The sequence below is a fragment of the Oncorhynchus clarkii genome, chromosome 33 (genome assembly GCF_045791955.1).
Source record: "Oncorhynchus clarkii lewisi isolate Uvic-CL-2024 chromosome 33, UVic_Ocla_1.0, whole genome shotgun sequence".
Classification (NCBI taxonomy): Eukaryota; Metazoa; Chordata; class Actinopteri; order Salmoniformes; family Salmonidae; genus Oncorhynchus; species Oncorhynchus clarkii.
In genome coordinates, this window is record NC_092179.1 from 13,931,069 (window position 1) to 13,950,002 (window position 18,934).

The following is an 18,934-nucleotide window of genomic DNA, read 5'->3' on the forward strand; positions in this document are numbered from 1 at the left end:
TATATGCATGAGTAGCAGGACTTTGAAATGTTGCGCGATTTTTTACAAAAAGCTGCGAAAATTCGCATCATCCATAACAGGTTATCACAATACCTACATGAAGCTTCTGAACTAATGTTTACCACGGTTCCTTTTTAACTCTCTTTATTTAGAACCTGGCGGACAACTAGTCAAAGCTCCAAACCAAGTTTATTCACCCGCTGGTTCAAACAGCTGAAAAAGACAGCCATAAAGACAGACACAAGTACATATATTGTGTGGAGTCAACTCATTGCACATCTAGACAGCCAATACATCTCTGTTGCTAGGCAGGAACTTACATAATGTGGGCGGCAGGGTAGCCTAGTGGTTAGAGTGTTGGACTAGTAACCGAAAAGTTGGAAGTTCAAATCCCCGAGCTGACAAGGTACAAATCTGTCGTGCTGCCCCTGAACAGGCAGTTAACCCATTGTTCCTAGGCCGTCATTGAAAATAAGAATTTGTTCTTAACTGACTTGCCTAGTTTAATAAAGGTTTAAAGAAAAATGTGTGTAATAAAACTGTTCCTTCTCCTTTCATCTGACCTGACCTCACCAATTCACCCTTATCAGTGACCGCAACAATGTTATTCCCTTTTCCCCTTACTTAGTAACTTTCCAGGCCCATGGCTCTTATCCACCCTCCATGACGAATGTATACTTCTAGTATAGCAAGTATTTCAAACTAGAACCCAACAACACACTGCTTAAAAATGGTCCACGTAATCTATAGGCTAGGTGTGATGAACCGGTCAGTGCTTCTCTTTCTCTCGTGTGTGTTCCCCCTATGTCCCCATAACCCTTTTTCCCCAGTGTCTCTCTCTTAACTAAGTTTCTCTCCCAGAGGAAGTGACACGGGACTATGCTTATGGCGAAAGCAACCCTCTGGTGAGGAGATGTCGACTGTTGCCATGGGTACCAGCTGACTTGGAAGGGGTCAGCACTCTGACCCCTGAACCCTCTGATATCTACTATGAGGTAGGGAGACCGGAAACATGTTTCTAGTGTCAATACAGTCAGCCAATGAATGACTCACGCAATGTCTTGAGGAAGTTCATAAGTGAAAAGTCTACACATGAAACCTGCAGAGGTCAAATGAATGAAAATTGTAACTACATTTAAATATGTCCTCTAGTGAATTATGTAATTAATAATAATACTTTTTTAAGATCCTGTTGAAAAGTGATATCCCAAGTATAAGTACAGTAAAGTACACACACTAAAGGGTAATTAAAAAAAAACATTTTTTTAACAAAAGTGTTTATTTAGACAACTGCAAACCTGCATGGAGTAGGGAATTCAAGGAGTTGATCTGATGGAGATCTGTTGCTTGAGGAGCATTAGAAAACAAATAAGTAAAGCCCCCCCCCCCCCCCACACACACACACTTGTGCCATGTCATGACTTACCTGGACCAGTTATTGAGATGTGCCTTTTGTTAAATGGAGTGAAAAGCATACTGGAGTGCCATTTTAAACTGCCAACCCCTCTTTCTCCCCCTGCCTTTCTCTCCTCAGACCATTTCACAGGAGAACAAGGAGATTCTTCCTCTGGACATTCAGCCCCATACTGTCCCCAAAGACAAAGTGCTCAAGTCAGTCCAAGTCCATCTTGATTTCATTACCGAGATGTGACATAATCATGCTCACACACCTCTCTGCGTGCATGCCTTGCAGGGTGTTCACAGAGATGGGACAAGTTCTAAACAATCTCCATCACCCCCGGTTCACCTTCACCGAGACTGAAGAGGAGGCGGATATTCTTTGGACCTTCTCCCACATCAGAGACTACAGGTGAACAAACACACACTCTTTCGACATGTACCCAAAACACTGTTCCATCATGTAATCACACTGACGCCCGATGAGAATCTACCCGACGTATCAAACGCCTGCATTATTTCAGAAATGATACTGTTCACTTCTACAAATAATGTGGGGTTTTCACTAGATGTGGTCTTTTTGGTGTGCTCTCTGAGAATGTTGCTTTTGGCTGACACCGCACTGTCGTCTTAGTAAGATCAGGGCTCACTTCACCACAACCCATATCTTATGTCAACCACCGACGTCACAGGTGCATATGTAACGCTGGTGGCCTTCCACCTTTTAGTAAGAAGTGTTAGGTGACATGTAAATGATGAGATGCTTCAAATTGTAGTTATTGTCTAGAGATGGCTGCTCTCTGTCCCAATGACACACACCACAGACACTTTAACCAAAGCCTCCAGGCTGTTTGGGTGGTGAGATGAGATTGAGATAAGACTTATCTGTCTTTTAGGACACCATTAATGAGAGTACAAGTGATTTATTGATAATTTACTCATCTAGGATCGCTCAATCCTAGCCTTGATGTGAACAATACCAAACGAATATAATAATCCTAATCTGACTCACTCTCCCTCAAACACGGAGTCTGTCTGTGTCTCCACAGGAAGTTAAGCGAGGAGCGTCCTCACGTTATGACTAATCAGTTTCCCTGTGAGACGGTTGTCACAGTGAAGGACTGCGTCTCCGCCGTGTCGCGGAGGGTCCGGGGAGGCCAGGGGGCCGAGTGGCTGCCAGAGACATTCAACCTGCAGACCGAGCTGCCTCAGTTTGTCAGACATTACCAACAAAGACAAGGGAGGTAAGCTCAGATAATCAGATGTCTCCCTTCATATAGGACATAACTTGCTACCTTGATATGTTTTCATCGAAGTCATTGTGGGTGTGTGTCTGCTCCAGGGGAGAAGACAATCATTGGATCTGTAAGCCTTGGAACCTGGCTCGGGGGCTGGACACACACATCACCAACAACCTAGACTACATAATCAGACAGAGAGAGAGCACACCCAAGGTAACACACACACACATCACCAACAACCTAGACTACATCATCAGACAGAGAGAGCACGCCCAAGGTAACACACACACCATGGTCATATGGAATAACAATTATGGAAAAGAATGCTAATTTAACCCCCTGCAGTTGTATCTATTTACATCAGACTTAAATATTAACACCACTAGTCTTCTCTGTCTAAGGCCTGGAGTTTTGTGTCCCATGTGGTCTTATCTTAAACCCCTCTGAGACCCGGTCCAGATGGCCTCATGATCAAAGCCGTTAACCCCTCACTACCCCACTTTATCGCCAACAGAGGTGTCTCTGGGCCAACAAAAGGCTAATTGAGGCCATTCACACATGCTTGTAACCCTTTAGCACCTAGTGCAGCCATCTCTTTCCCAATGTAGTTCTAAGAGGTTAAATGACATGTCACTTTGCACTACTCACCCTTTAGTGATCACAAGTAGATTTAAGTCATAACTGTAACTAGGCCACTCGGGAACATTCACTGTCTCTTTTTGGTAAGCAAGTCCAGTGTAGAGTTGGCCTTGTGTTTTTAGGATATTGTCCTGCTGAAATGGGAATTAATCTCCCAGTGTCTGGTGGAAAGCAGACTAAGGTTTTCCTATAGAACTTTGCCTGTGCTTAGGTCTACTCCATTTATTTATTTTTTATCCTGAAAAACTACCCAGTCCTTAATGGTTACAAGCATAGCCATAACATGATGCAGCCATCGCTGTGCTTGGAAATATAGAGTAATAGTAATAACACTTTGTATTCAGGACATTTGCGGTATTCCTTAAAAATGTTTTACCTTTATTTAACTAGGCAAGTCAGTTAAACAAATTCTTATTTTCAATGACGGCCTAGGAACAGTGGGTTAACTGCCTTGTTCAGGGGCAGAACGACAGAATTCTACCTTGTCAGTGTCACAAGAATTTCTAGTTCCAATGATATTAACTCAGTTAATAGAAGAATTTGACCAAGTCCCAGAAGTCTGCAAAAGGTAAATTCTTTATTCAGGGAGCTCTGAAAATCATATAAGCACATAGCCTCTTATACCTCACATTTGGTCATACCATATACCATACCCCTTATAAATGCCCCTCTTCTTTAACACTGTCAATGCTATTTACAAGTCTACTCCAACACATACGTTGCTTTTCATATCCTGCAACATGTTGCATAATCTACTGCAAGCCTAACGGTTTCTCCCCTCTCTGGTTGGGGAGACCTCCTTCCTATTGTCAGTTTCACAGTGGTCACAAGCGGTCTGTCACAAGTTGTCTGACAATTCCTCTTTTCCTGTGCACACACTGTCTCGACTACACTTCTAAATAATACAGTCTTAACTTGTCCTATGCACACACATTAAAGAATTCTAGTCTTATGATTCTGATACATTTCACTCCATTATACAGTGACTGGGTGGAATAGTCATTGCCTTAAATATATCATTTCCTTATCAGTCAGCTCGGGGTTTCATTCTTGCAACCTTTTTGTTACTAGTCCAACGCTCTAACCACTAGGCTACTTTAGTGCCTTGTTGCAAACAGGATATGTGTTTTTGAATATTTTTCATTCTGTACATGCTTGCTTTTCATTGTGTCAATTAGGTTAGTATTGTGGAGTAACGACAATGTTGATCCATCCTCAATTATCCCATCACAGCCGATAAACTCTAACTGTTTTCAAGTCACCGTTGGTGAACTGTGGCTTTAGACTCTGGTATGTGGAGGAAATGAATTACATACTATGTGGTTTAATTAGACATACTATGCGATTTTGTTACTTGTCCATTGTTCTATGCTGGTATTTTTTTGCTGGTAACTTGTCTTGTTTGACTTAGCAATAAATCTGAGCGTACAGATTTGTGAGCCGCCTGGGTGCGAATGCGGTTTGTGACCTCTGTTTACGATCGGCAGGATTTTAGCTATGTGGGAATTACAGAGAATGGTGGCGATATCAGCTCTCTTGATCCGCACTGATGAGCTAAATTACTTTTTACAATTCTGTTCCCCGGGCCCCTGCACATCTAACTGTCACGTGGATAAGAGGATGTACTTTCTATAAAAGGAGAGAACTCTGATCGTTCGGATTTTCAGCTGTGAGCTATTTGAGTGATGGTTGAATTGTTCAATTTCTGCTAAAAATCATCTAGTCTCTTCGTTAGGATTTCCACCACAGGTGTAAGCCTAAGGCAAGCCTCGGAGAGAACCATAATACCTATACACATCCAGTCAAAACAGCACATTATGAAGTGAACACAGCAATTAGATGTTGCCTGATGAATTAAGTTGTTGACTAGCCTATTTGTTGAAGGTGTGTGTATTTACGCCTGTGTGTGTGTGTGTGTGTGTGTCTCCCAGGTGGTGTGTAAGTACCTGGAGGATCCGGTGCTGTTTGAGAGGGAGGAGGTGGGAATGGTGAAGTTTGATATCCGCTACATGCTGCTGCTGCGCTCCGTTCAGCCTCTACGCCTCTACTCCTACAACGTGTTCTGGCTGCGCTTCGCCAACAGGTTCGAGACACTTCCCATCAACTGCTACAGGAGGTGGAGATTGCTTGCAACACTTGTTTGTCCACGTTTGTGGCGTTCACCACAAAATGCTGGTCTATACTGGGTTTCTTTCCAGTAGGAAACCAATCAATCACGTTTTATTTGTCACATGCGCCGAATACAACTGGTCTCGGCTTTACAGTGAAATGCTCGTTTACAAACCTTTCCCAACGATGTGGAGTAAAAAAAGAAAATAAAATAAAATATGCACACAAATGGAGCTACATGCAGAGAGTCCCAGTACCAGATCAATGGTACTGACTAGGCATCAGGATATATGATGATAATAATAATATGTACATGAAGGCAGGGTAAAGTGACTAGGCATCAGGATTGATAATAAGAGTAAAATAAAGAAATTAGTTGCTGCAGCAATGAGTGAGTGTGTGGGAGTGGCTGTGTGGGGTCAGTGCACATATTTTCTCTGGTACCGTTTGCCGGACGGTAGCAGACTGAACACTCAATGGCTTGGGTGGCAGGAGTCTTTGGCAATTACACTGCCTGATATAGAAGTCCTTGATGGCAGGAAGCTTGGCTCCAGTGATGTACTGGGCTGTCCACACCACTCTTTGTGGTGCTTTGTGGTCAAGGGCGGTGCAATTGCCATACCAAGCGGTGATCCAGCCAGTCAAGATGCTCTCGATGGTGCTGCTGTATAACTTTTTGAGGATCCATGCCAAATCTTTTCAGTCTCCTGAGTGGGAATAGGTTTTGTCGTGCCCGCATCACGACTGTCATGGTGTGCTTTGACCATGTTAGCTTGTTTCCTACCCTCACCACCTGGGGCCGACCCGTCAGGAAGTCCTGGATCCAGTTGCAGGAGTTCAGTCCCAGGGTCCCTAGCTTGGAGGGGACTATGTTGAACGCTGAGATGTAGTCTTAACAGCATTCTCACATTATTTCCCCTCTTGTCCAGGTGGATCTGTTTGGGCCGTATGGGAATTGGAATGGGTCTAGGGTGTCTGGGATGATGGTGTTGATGTTTTTCATGACCAGCCTTTTCAAGGCAAATCATAATTACAGATCTGAGTGCTACAGGGAAATAGTCATTTAGGCAGGTTACCTTGTGAACAGGGACAATGGTGGTCAGCTTGAAACACGTTGGTATTACAGACTGGGGCAAGGAAAGATTTGAAAATGTCTGGGACACCTGCCGGCTGGTTTGGGCATGCTTTGAGAATGCACCCTGGTATTCTGTCTGATTGTTAACCTGTTTAAATGTTTTACTCCCATCGGCCACAGAGCGAGATCACATAGTCATCTGGAAAAGCTGGGGCTTTCGCGCAAGGCACAGTGTTATATTCTTCTAAGTGAGCATAAAAGGCATTTAACTCGTTTGGCAGTTCTGCATTGCTGTGCAGCTCATGGCTGGGTTTCCTTTTGTAATCTGTTATAGTCTGCAAGCCCTACCACTGTTGTGGAAAATTGTCCTCAAGTTTCCTTCAAAAAAGCAAAGCATCTCCTCCAAGTTTGTGGAATCAAGATGGACTTTATTACAAAAGCGATAGAGCCGAGCTGGTCTGCAGAGCAACTGATTTTCCAGTCTCGGGACATTTATTTTATACAGTTTCATCCTTGCATCATATTCATAGCCGTTTCCTCTTGTGTAAATGATCTATACCCCTTGGCTTCTCACAACCATTATCTTCGTCTCCTTCCATTATGTTTACTCCCATCTTAATCTGCTCCCCTTGTTGGTCCGTGTTTAGATTATATTGGTGGCGTAACCTTGACAATATCTGATTACCCCTCTTCCTGGCCTTAGTTTCCAAGCATCAATTATATTGGTGGCGAAACCACAGTGTTAATGCAAAAATAGTTTGGACGCACACTCCTAATGTAGGTCTGTGTCCACTGGTGCCCATATAGTTGGTCAATGGCTCCCAAGCACAGATCTAATGGCCTCTTGGGATTAAGCAATGACTTTCAACCAGGTAACCCTTTCTCTAGTCCACCTACCATGACACACACACACACACACACACAACTTCTAACCTAGTAACCCTTCCTCTAGTCCAGTGACCATGACACACACATACATTATAATGGACTCTTTGGACTAAGTAATGACTTTCAGCCTAGTAACCTTTCCTCTACATGTGGTAAAACCCTGTAAGATGCATGCAGTGAAGCTTATAAAAACATAATTCCAGTATACGTGTTTTCTCCAATAACACCTTCCTTCTATATTGTCCTTTTGCATTTTTGGTGTCTCGTCGGAGGTCGGAGTGGGATTTCTTGTATGCGTCTGTGTCCTGTTACTTGTCAGTGGTAGCTCTAGCCTTTAGCACAGTGCAGATGTTACCTGTAATCCAAGGTTTTTGGTTTGCATACATTCTTAGTCACTGTGGGGATGACATCATCTATGCACTTGGCTGTTGTGGTTAACCCCTCAATTTTTATCAGATGAGTCCCGGAACATGTCTGTACTAGCAAAACAGTCTTGTAGCCTCGCGTCTGCTTCATCCGACCACGTCCGTATTGAGCACGTCACTGGTACTTCCTGTTTTTAGCTAGAAACCAGCTGCCTTGCTAACCACAGCTTCCCCCTTTATCGACATGCTCCACTCAAGACTGCATATTCTGTTCGTCGCTCATCTTTTAGAATGTGTGGGGGAGGGGTGTGAGGCTCATAACATTTAAGCAGGGGCAGAATTTGAAAGTCAAATGCTGCAACCCATAAATCAAATGTATTTATATAGCCCTTCGTACATCCGCTGATATCTCAAAGTGCTGTACAGAAACCCAGCCTAAAACCCCAAACAGCAAGCAATGCAGGTGTAGAAGCATGGTGGCTAGGAAAAACTCCCTAGAAAGGCCAAAACCTAGGAAGAAACCTAGAGCGGAACCAGGCTATGTGGGGTGGCCAGTCCTCGTTTGGCTGTGCCGGGTGGAGATTATAACAGAACATGGCCATGATGTTCAAATGTTCATAAATGACCAGCATGGTCAAATAATAATAATCACAGTAGTTGTCGGGTGCAGCAAGTCAGCACCTCAGGAGTAAATGTCAGTTGGCTTTTCATAGCCGATCATTAAGAGTATCTCTACCACTCCTGCTGTCTCTAGAGAGTTGAAAACAGCATGTCTGGGACAGGTAGCACATCCGGTGAACAGGTCAGGATTTCATAGCCGCAGGCAGAACAGTTGAAACTGGAGCAGCAGCACGGCCAGGTGGACTGGGGACAGCAAGGAGTCATCATGCCAGGTAATCCTGAGGCATGGTCCTAGGGCTTAGGTCCTCCGAGAGTGCATACTTAAATTCACACAGGACACTGGATAAGACAGGAGAAGTACTCCAGATATAACAAACTGACCCTAGCCCCCCCGACACATAAACTACTGCAGCATAAATACTGGAGGCTGAGACAGGAGGGGTCAGGAGACACTGTGGCCCCATCCGATGATACCCCCGGACAGGGCCAAACAGGAAGGATATAACCCCACCCACTTTGCCAAACGCACAGCCCCAACACCACTAGAGGGATATCTTCAACCACCAACTTACCATCCTGAGACAAGGCCAGTATAGCCCACAAAGATATCCGCCACGGCACAACCCAAGGGGGGTTCGCGTCAGACAGGAAGATCGCGTCAGTGACTCAACCCACTCAAGTGACGCACCCCTCCTAGGGACGGCATGAAAGAGCACCAGTAAGCCAGTGACTCAGCCCCTGTAATAGGGTTAGAGGCAGATAATCCCAGTGGAGAGAGGGGAACTGGCCAGGCAGAGACAGCAAGGGTGGTTCGTTGCTCCAGAGCCTTTCCGTTCACCTTCACACTCCCGGGCCAGACTACACTCAATCATATGACCCACTGAAGAGATGAGTCTTCAGTAAAGACTTAAAGGTTGAGACCGAGTCTGCGTCTCTCACATAGGCAGACCATTCCATAAAAATGGAGCTCAGTAGGAGAAAGCCCTGCCTCCAGCTGTTTGCTTAGAAATTCTAGGGACAATTAGGAGGCCTGCGTCTTGTGACCGTAGCGAACGTGTAGGTATGTACGGCAGGACCAAATCAGATGGATAGGTAGGAGCAAGCCCATGTAATTCGAGCAGCTGTATTTTACACTAACTGAAGTTTATTTGGTGCTTTATCCTGGTAGCCGGAAAGTAGAGCATTGCAGTAGTCTAACCTAGAAGTAACAAAACCGTGGATTCATTTTTATGCATTATTTTTGGACAGAAAGTTTCTGATTTTTGCAATGTTACGTAGATGGAAAAAAGCTGTCCTTGAAACAGTCTTGATATGTTCGTCAAAAGAGAGATCAGGGTCCAGAGTAATGCCGAAGTCCTTCAGTTTTATTTGAGACGACTGTACAACCATCAAGATTAATTGTCAGATTCAACAGAAGATCTCTTTGTTTCTTGGGACCTAGAACAAGCATCTCTGTTTTGTTTGAGTTTAAAAGTAGAAAGTTTGCAGCTATCCACTTCCTTATGTCTGAAACACAGGCTTCTTGCGAGGGCGATTTTGGGGCTTCACCATGTTTCATTGAAATGTACAGCTGTGTGTCATCTGCATAGCAGTGAAAGTTAACATTGTTTTCGAATGACATCCCCAAGAGGTAAAATATATAGTGAAAACAAGTGGTCCTAAAACGGAACCTTGAGGAACACGGAAATGTACAGTTGATTTGTCAGAGGACAAACCATTCACAGAGACAAACTGATATATTTCCGACAGATAAGATCTAAACTAGGCCAGAACTTGTCCGTGTAGACCAATTTGGGTTTCCAATCTCTCCAAAAGAATGTGGTGATCGATGGTATCAAAAGCAGCACTAAGGTCTAGGAGCACGAGGACAGATGCAGAGCATTGGTCTGATGCCATTAAAAGGTATTTTACCACCTTAACAAGTGCAGTCTCAGTGCTATGATGGGGTCTAAAACCAGACTGAAGCATTTCGTATACATTGTTTGTCTTCAGGAAGGCAGTGAGTTGCTGCGCAACAGCCTTTTCTAAAAATTTTGAGAGGAATGGAAGATTCGATATAGGCCGATTAGTTTTTAAATTTTCTGGGTCAAGGTCTGGCTTTTTCGAGAGAGGCTTTATTGCTGCCACTTTTAGTGAGTTTGGTACACATCCGGTGGATAGAGAGCCGTTTATTATGTTCAACATAGGAGGGCCAAGCACAGGAAGCAGCTCTTTCAGTAGTTTAGTTGGAATAGGGTCCAGTATACAATACAGCTTGACGGTTTAGAGGCCATGATTATTTTCATCAGTGTGTCAAGAGATATAGTAGTAAAACACTCGAGTGTCCCTCCATAAATGCCACCTATGATGCGTTGACTTCTGTTACTGTAATTTAAATATACCAATGTGTTTTCATTACTTGAATTCCCGTAATCTATTTTATGAGAATTTGTACGATTCTTGTTTGCATAAAATAGACGGAGACCAGTCTCACCAATAATAGGTAACATAATTTATTCTCGGAGTACGCTCCCACGTTACCACGAGCAACAGTTTATATACAATAACATGAAGTAATTTCATTGCTCCTAAAATGAATCCCCTCCTCCCGACCTAGAATCAAGTGAGGTTAAAAGTTAATTCTAACTCACTAACACACTCACAGGTCACACAACATAACTGAATTAACGTTTGACCCCTCAACATTATCGATCACCACTTAGCTGACGGTTCTAATTAACAGAACCTAGGAATGCACTCACAGCCTTATCTAAAACACCCCAGAGCTCAGTTTCATCGGTTCAACCATAGGTTAACTATCTTATCTGTTTACTTGATCCACAACCCATTTGTTTCTGCCTAGTTGGAATGGTGTTCCTTAACTTTAATTACTCCTTGTCCGTGTCACACAATCCCTTCTTATGAACTCATATTGTTAATCAGATATAATAAAACAGAGTATAAGTTTACTTAGTTACAGTTCCATTTAAAATGATTTGTTCAGTCATTTTAATCCTAATTTTCCTAACACTTCCAGAATGAGAGTGCTGATCTAGGATCTGTTTTGCCTCAATAGAAGACGAACCTGATCCGAGATCAGCACTGCTATTCTGAGACGCTTTGTGAATACAGGCCCTGAGCTTTATGCTGGTCTCATCTCTGTTCCACACAGGCCTTTCTCTCTGGACCACTTTGATGACTACCAGAAGCACTTCACTGTCATGAACTATGTAGAGGGGGTCCAGCTCAAACAGGTAATGATGACAAAGCAAACCCCCGCCTACATCAAAAGCAGACGAAGCCAACCGACTGAAAAGGACACACACATCCACACACACACTCAGAAAAGTAAACAAACACTTGTCAAAGAAAACGCGCGCACACACAAGGCAGCAACACAAAAACATACACACAGCTACAATAAACACACACCACCTGAATGTATTTCCTAAATCTGATACTCTGTGTGCCCCAGGTTCACTACGACGAATTCATACCAATGTTTGAAAAGCAGTATCCTCAGTATCCATGGAAAGCGGTTGAGGTAAACGCACACTTTTAATCTTTCACTTGTCTGTCTGTATGTGTGAGTTAAGACGGGTGAACACTACGTGACTTTCAACATCCTAACATCACTGAGCCTCACGACCGTCTTTCCTGTGTTTTTGTTGGTGTTAACAACGTAGTGGTGCGCACACTAAACAATGTGTCACAGAAGGGGGGGTCACACACTACAAGATTCTTCACTTGGTCGTGAGGATTGTTTTTGCGAGACAGCGTGGTATCGACACTGTGATTTATCGTCGCTACAACGAGCTGTGGCTCAAAGCAGCCTCAAATGTTTTCAGTCAGACATTCAGTTGAAATATCTAGGCAACATTTTTAATTGAGTAACATTTGCTTGCGAACTTCAGAGCTGTAACAATATGACACTGTGTTATGTAAAGAGGGAAAACTATAATAGACAGGGCTCTATGATAAGAAAGTCGGTTCTTCCATGGAATTGCTCGGCTCTGTTACATAGACTTTATTAAAAACTGAATTTACAAGTTCCGGTATTGGTGCAAATATTTGATTCAATATTTCCACAACACCTTTAAGCAGAGTCACCTCCCTCTATATGGAGAATAATAAGTCCCCTTTACTTCGCCACCATTATCTTCCAGTCTCAGTTCTTGCTTGTTAACGCCCACATCTGCTTCAGTCTAGATTATAACGGTTGCGGGTCCTTGTTACTATACAAAAAATAATACTTGTGTTTCCTGTATTGGTTCTGTATTTTCTGCTGCCATTCTATTTCTTCATGTCTAGATATCAGGTCCATATACCTTTCCTGCTGACGTTAAGTTTCTACATGTCTAGTTATCAGGTCCATATACCTTTCCTGCTGACATTCAGTTTCTTCATGTCTAGTTATCAGGTCCATATACCTTTCCTGCTGACATTCAGTTTCTACATGTCTAGTTATCAGGTCCATATACCTTTCCTGCTGACATTCAGTTTCTACATGTCTAGTTATCAGGTCCATATACCTTTCCTGCTGATATTCAGTTTCTTCATGTCTAGTTATCAGGTCCATATACCTTTCCTGCTGACGTTCAGTTTCTTCATGTCTAGTTATCAGGTCCATATACCTTTCCGCTGACTTTTTTTACTGTAGTCCAATGCTTAACTCTTTATTTTATCTAGCTCTGCCCATTTACCTAAGCAGATATTCAGCTCACATATGTTTTATCCCTTATACATGTTTCTGTCTCAATACCTCAGTGGTCAGTCCGGATACTGGAAGTGTAATCATTGTCATGAGTTTTGCTCCTACAAAGGCAAGTACAAACGCATGCTAGTAGTAGTCATGGCTCCTGCCCCGGAGTCGACACATTCTGGGTGATGTCTTCTCTGGTGAGCTCTCATTGGCTATTGCTGATCATCGTTCTCAAAAATTGTCACACTACAAGAGCGTTGCAGATTTTGTGCAGATAAAATCAAAAATGTTTGAGGAGTCCCAGACGTCCCGATATTGTCAGACTAGATCGGTAACCCTCACATTGCGTCTTTGACCCGCTCACATTAAATGAGCGGCCGGTGACGGCCGCGCGCCCCGAATAGGTAACAACATTGGCATATTGTCTCCGGTCTCAAAAATGTGTCTAGGACTGATGAATCGTGTAGCGTACACTCAGCTTTACTCTAACTCTGTTACATAATCAGTGTTGAGATTAGTTAGTTGGGAAAGTAATATATTATCTATTGCGTTTAACAAAGTAATGTTACTTTGCAATATTACTTTTTGTCGGAACTAACGAGTTATTACTTTTCACTCATGAAAATAAATCTGAATCTCACCGGTGTTACTGTCAGAACAAGGCAACACGCGCATGCTCTACCAAAGATGAGCTACTTAATCAAATGTTATTTGTCACATGCTTCATAGACAACGTGTGAACTAACAGTAAATGTCTTACTTGCGGGTCCTTTTCCAACAAAGATAAAATAATATAAATGGTGACACAAGGAAGAAATCAAGTGAATAAACAGTTACAATAACATGGCTATATACCGCAAGTACTAGTACTGAGTCAATGTCCAGAGAGGCACGAGGTAACTGAGCTAGCTAGGTTTCTATAGGTAGAGAAAGTAACTAGGCAACAGGATAGATAATAGACAGTAGTGTGTATGTGTGGTGTCACTATGCAGAACTACTAACTCAGGTTTGACGATCACTAGTTTCCCCTTTCATCTGTGGCGCTGCTTTCCTGTGCTAGTCTACAAGTGCTGCGCTGTATATGGGATGCTTAATTAGCCATATATACTGATGTGTAAATAATTGCTTTAGTGTGATTTTAAGTTGAAGTTCAATTAGGCTTTAAAACTTTGGGATGTTTTGATGTATAAAGTCGTATTATGAGAAGAGAAAAGGCTTGCTGCATGTCTGGGGAAGTGTCTGTGTGACCGAAGACCCCAGATATGCAATCTGGCACAACAGCAAGTCAGTATTTTTCACGGCGACTCCAACATGTTTATTACCTAAACTTAATGAAGGTATATTTAACAACGTTTACTGTTAGGTTCTTCTCCAGACCAGACCGACACTGATAAAAGCTCAAACCAGATTTATTCACCTGTTTAGGTTCTGAACAAAAAGAGAAACTCACGGACGACTAGAAAAAACTCAAACCGAGTTTATTCAACCCACTGGGTCATACAGTTGCAAAGACAACATACATGTCACACAAACACAGCTTTTGTACATTCCAACTAGCTGGAGTCACCTCCTTGCAGGTCTAAGATAAGCAATCATTCTTTGGTTTTAGGCAGAAATGCCGTAGGTTCCTTTTACTGGTATTGTCATGGCCCTGCCTAACTCTAGGACCCGGATGGGAGTGAGTATGTGAGAGAGGACTGTATTCAGATGTTCTTCAATGTGGGCCCCTGAGGCCCCCCTTTGTCATAGAAATATTTGCTCAATCATATTTCTCAGATACCGGAACTTGTGAATTCAAATAGACTTTATTACAAAGTAACAAGCCGAGCTGGCCCATGGACCAACTGTCTTCCCAGCCTCGGCACACACTTTTATGTCTAATGGTGCTTAAGTAATACACACCTATGCTCCTAATGCGGGTAGATGTCTTCTGGCGCCTATAAATGATTAACTAATGTGTATGGCCTTCACAAGACCAGGCATGGCCCAGAATGGTTATGCCTGTTCTGATCCAACTTTGCACATTCACATGGATTCTGTAAGATGCATAACACATGTACTGGAATATTCCCAATACCTTCCAGCAGATTGTGTGCTTTTTCCAAGGGCATCTGTTTGGAGAAGTGTATTCCCTGTGACCTAAAGACCCCAGCGGTGTCGTTTATCAATCATGCTTGAGCACAAATCTATGTGTAAACCATGCATGGGATTTCCACGCAAAGTGATGTTATCAATATGAGTGTTTGCTTGAGTGTGTGAAAATGTATGCACAGCCATGACCATGCGTATGCACAGCCATGACCATGCGTATGCACAGCCATGACCATGCGTATGCACAGCCATGACCATGCGTATGCACAGCCATGACCATGCGTATGCACAGCCATGACCATGCGTATGCACAGTGCCAAGTGGTGGAATAAGGGAACTGCTTGTCAAGTGTAGTAGAATGGGGAAAATGTATGTTGAAATAGCGAGTAATTATTAAATCGATCTCAGAAGCGATCAATGGCAAAGATTGGAGGTGCCTCTATTCATTTCCATGGACAGCAGCTGTCATGACGTTCCTCCAAACAGCCTTTCTCCGCTCGCTAGAGAACTAAATGAGGGAACCAGTTGAGCTCGGATCATGGAAACACTCCCGGTAGAGAGATGATTCTGAAAGTAACATACGTGTTGTTTGACAAAGTAACTCATATTACCCAATATGAGAAAATGATTTTACTCCGTTAATCATAAAAGTAATCAAACACATGCCCCCAATCACCCCTTCCCCAAAACAAGTGTATATTTTGGACTATAAATTGTGCCTTCCTGTATTATACGTTATTTTAAAATGTTTGTTCTATTCTACTGACATTGACTTTATGTTCGTACTCTTTTATTATTTCTTATCGTTGTATTGTCAATAAGGAACCTGCAAGTAAGCATTTAGTTGGACAGTGTCGACAATGTGTATCCTGTACATATGGAAACTTTTATGCGTAACCCCCAACACTGTAGGTAATATAGTTGTTACTGTTCTCTCTCTACTCCCATCCTCTCTCTTTCCCTCTGTCCTTATCTTCACCTGTCATCTTTCTCTGTCTACCACCTCCCCTTGTTTTTTCTCTCTCTACCCCCTTCTCACACTTCACCCCTCCCCTCTCTCCTCTTTCTCAGAGAGAGGTGTTCAAAGCATTTGCAGAGCTCTTCCAGGCAGCCTCGTCCCGGCCGGCCCCCTACGGTTTCTGTGCCTACCCCTCCTCCCGGGCCATCTACGCTGTAGACCTTATGCTCAAGTGGGGCACTGGGGACAGAGGTGAGGCCTGGCTGTATTAATGCGTCCTTATCATGTTTCTGTACCTCCAAGTGTGTCTACGTGTGAGAGCGCTACATTCCTCACTGAGTTCCTCACACATTCACAAGATGGGCTAACTGTGTACACTGCAGGAACAGGAGGACGGCTAGTCTGGCCTTGAACTGGCTACAGTCTCAAACAATAGATAAGCTAACTGTTATTGTCCACGTTCTCATTGATAATCTCCCACTTTGAGTGGCAGTGATCCCACGCATGGGTTACACACAGATGTGTGCTTACGCACGATTGGTAAATGAGGCCTTGTAAGCATTTCACGTTAAGGTCTACACCTGTTGGCGCACGTGACAAATGCATTTGATTTGATCTATTGTTTCTGAGAATAGCCCGTTCAAGGCCAGACCAGCTGACCAGTACCCACGTTGTATGCAAGGTAACGCAGCCAAATCAGCCTCTTGTCTCTGTGACCAGACTAGTTGAACCAGCTACAGGAGACCCCCATAACTGATCGTGTTGTAATGATGACACCATGCATCTGCACTGTGAGAAGTAAAGAACCTGATCTGATGTGTGGTACTGCCAGTATGGGGGGGGGGGGGGTTGTTACTCTGTATTCGTTGGGTTCCTACATTTACAGACCTAAAACTGTATGGCTACTGGGGCTTGTTGGGAACAATACATTTTTTCAAGGTGTGGAAAATGCTGGATAAAAATATAGTGAACACGTTTTAGTATTTTAAAATGTTTAATAGACACACATGCATATGGGGAGACACATGTTCCTTGGAAGGTCTGTACTTATCTACTGAAGGACAAACCACTCATCTTATCTCTGTTTGCTCTCCAAGTGCCTAGAGGTCATCATGAGACCTGAGTGACAGGGCACTAAATGGTCAAAACATCTCCACCCTCTGGGTCAGAGTAAACTCTATCATTTGAATGTGCCTATAGCTGAGTTATAGCTATCGGCCTTAGCCTCAGGAAGGTCACCTAGGATATCAAATTCTGCTTTATGGCGATGAGGTCACCCAGATGCTACAAGTTAATTTAGTGGGCATGAATAATTTAGGACCCAACAGGCTAGGAGGGTGAGAGTGTAGTTCATAAGTCTTCTGTTACATTAGTACCCCAGGTCATCTTAGGTTTCATTACATACAGTCGAGAAGAACTACTGAATATAAGATCAGCATCAACTCACCATCAGTACGACCAAGAATATGTTTTTCGCGACGCGGATCCTGTGTTCTGCCTTACAAACAGGACAACGGAGTGGATCCTATGCAGCGACCCAAAAAAACGACTCCGAAAGAGAGGGAAACGAGGCGGTCTTCTGGTCAGACTCCGGAGACGGGCACAGCGCACACCACTCCCTAGCATTCTTCTTGCCAATGTCCAGTCTCTTGACAACAAGGTTGATGAAATCCGAGCAAGGGTAGCATTCCAGAGGGACATCAGAGACTGTAACGTTCTTTGCTTCACGGAAACGTGGCTTACTGGAGAGACGCTATCCGAAGCGGTGCAGCCAACAGGTTTCTCCACGCATCGCGCAGACAGGAAAAAACATCTTTCTGGTAAAAAGAGGGGCGGGGGCGTATGCCTTATGACTAACGTGACATGGTGCGATGAAAGAAACATACAGGAACTCAAATCCTTCTGTTCACCTGATTTAGAATTCCTCACAATCAAATGTAGACCGCATTATCTACCAAGAGAATTCTCTTCGATTATAATCACAGCCGTATATATCCCCCCCCAAGCAGACACATCGATGGCTCTGAACGAACTTTATTTAACTCTCTGCAAACTGGAAACAATTTATCCGGAGGCTGCATTCATTGTAGCTGGGGATTTTAACAAGGCTAATCTGAAAACAAGACTCCCAAAATTTTATCAGCATATCGATTGCGCAACCAGGGGAGGAAAGACCTTGGACCATTGTTACTCTAACTTCCGCGACGCATATAAGGCCCTGCCCCGCCCCCCTTTCGGAAAAGCTGACCACGACTTCATTTTGTTGATCCCTGCCTACAGACAGAAACTAAAACAAGAGGCTCCCACGCTGAGGTCTGTCCAACGCTGGTCTGACCAAGCTGACTCCACACTCCAAGACTGCTTCCATCACGTGGACTGGGAGATGTTTCGTATTGCGTCAGATAACAACATTGACGAATACGCTGATTCGGTGTGCGAGTTCATTAGAACGTGCGTTGAAGATGTCGTTCCCATAGCAACGATTAAAACATTCCCTAACCAGAAACCGTGGATTGATGGCAGCATTCGTGTGAAACTGAAAGCGCGAACCACTGCTTTTAATCAGGGCAAGGTGTCTGGTAACATGACCGAATACAAACAGTGCAGCTATTCCCTCCGCAAGGCTATCAAACAAGCTAAGCGCCAGTACAGAGACAAAGTAGAATCTCAATTCAACGGCTCAGACACAAGAGGCATGTGGCAGGGTCTACAGTCAATCACGGACTACAGGAAGAAACCCAGCCCAGTCACGGACCAGGATGTCTTGCTCCCAGGCAGACTAAATAACTTTTTTGCCCGCTTTGAGGACAATACAGTGCCACTGACACGGCCTGCAACGAAAACATGCGGTCTCTCCTTCACTGCAGC

General features: G+C 43.6%; 1 protein-coding gene across 3 annotated transcripts in view; it reads left to right on the forward strand.

Moving 5' to 3' along the window:
* The window catches only part of LOC139393230 (tubulin tyrosine ligase-like family, member 12), a 32,313-nt gene that overhangs the window by 10,385 nt on the left and 2,994 nt on the right, over positions 1-18,934 (forward strand). For all 3 annotated transcript variants that reach the window (XM_071141681.1, XM_071141683.1, XM_071141682.1), the window contains 9 exons: positions 862-995; positions 1,535-1,611; positions 1,694-1,810; positions 2,448-2,642; positions 2,741-2,852; positions 5,210-5,361; positions 11,488-11,569; positions 11,791-11,859; positions 16,180-16,318. In XM_071141681.1, the coding sequence (XP_070997782.1) occupies positions 862-995; positions 1,535-1,611; positions 1,694-1,810; positions 2,448-2,642; positions 2,741-2,852; positions 5,210-5,361; positions 11,488-11,569; positions 11,791-11,859; positions 16,180-16,318 (1,077 nt within the window). The remainder of the gene's footprint in view (positions 1-861; positions 996-1,534; positions 1,612-1,693; positions 1,811-2,447; positions 2,643-2,740; positions 2,853-5,209; positions 5,362-11,487; positions 11,570-11,790; positions 11,860-16,179; positions 16,319-18,934) is intronic.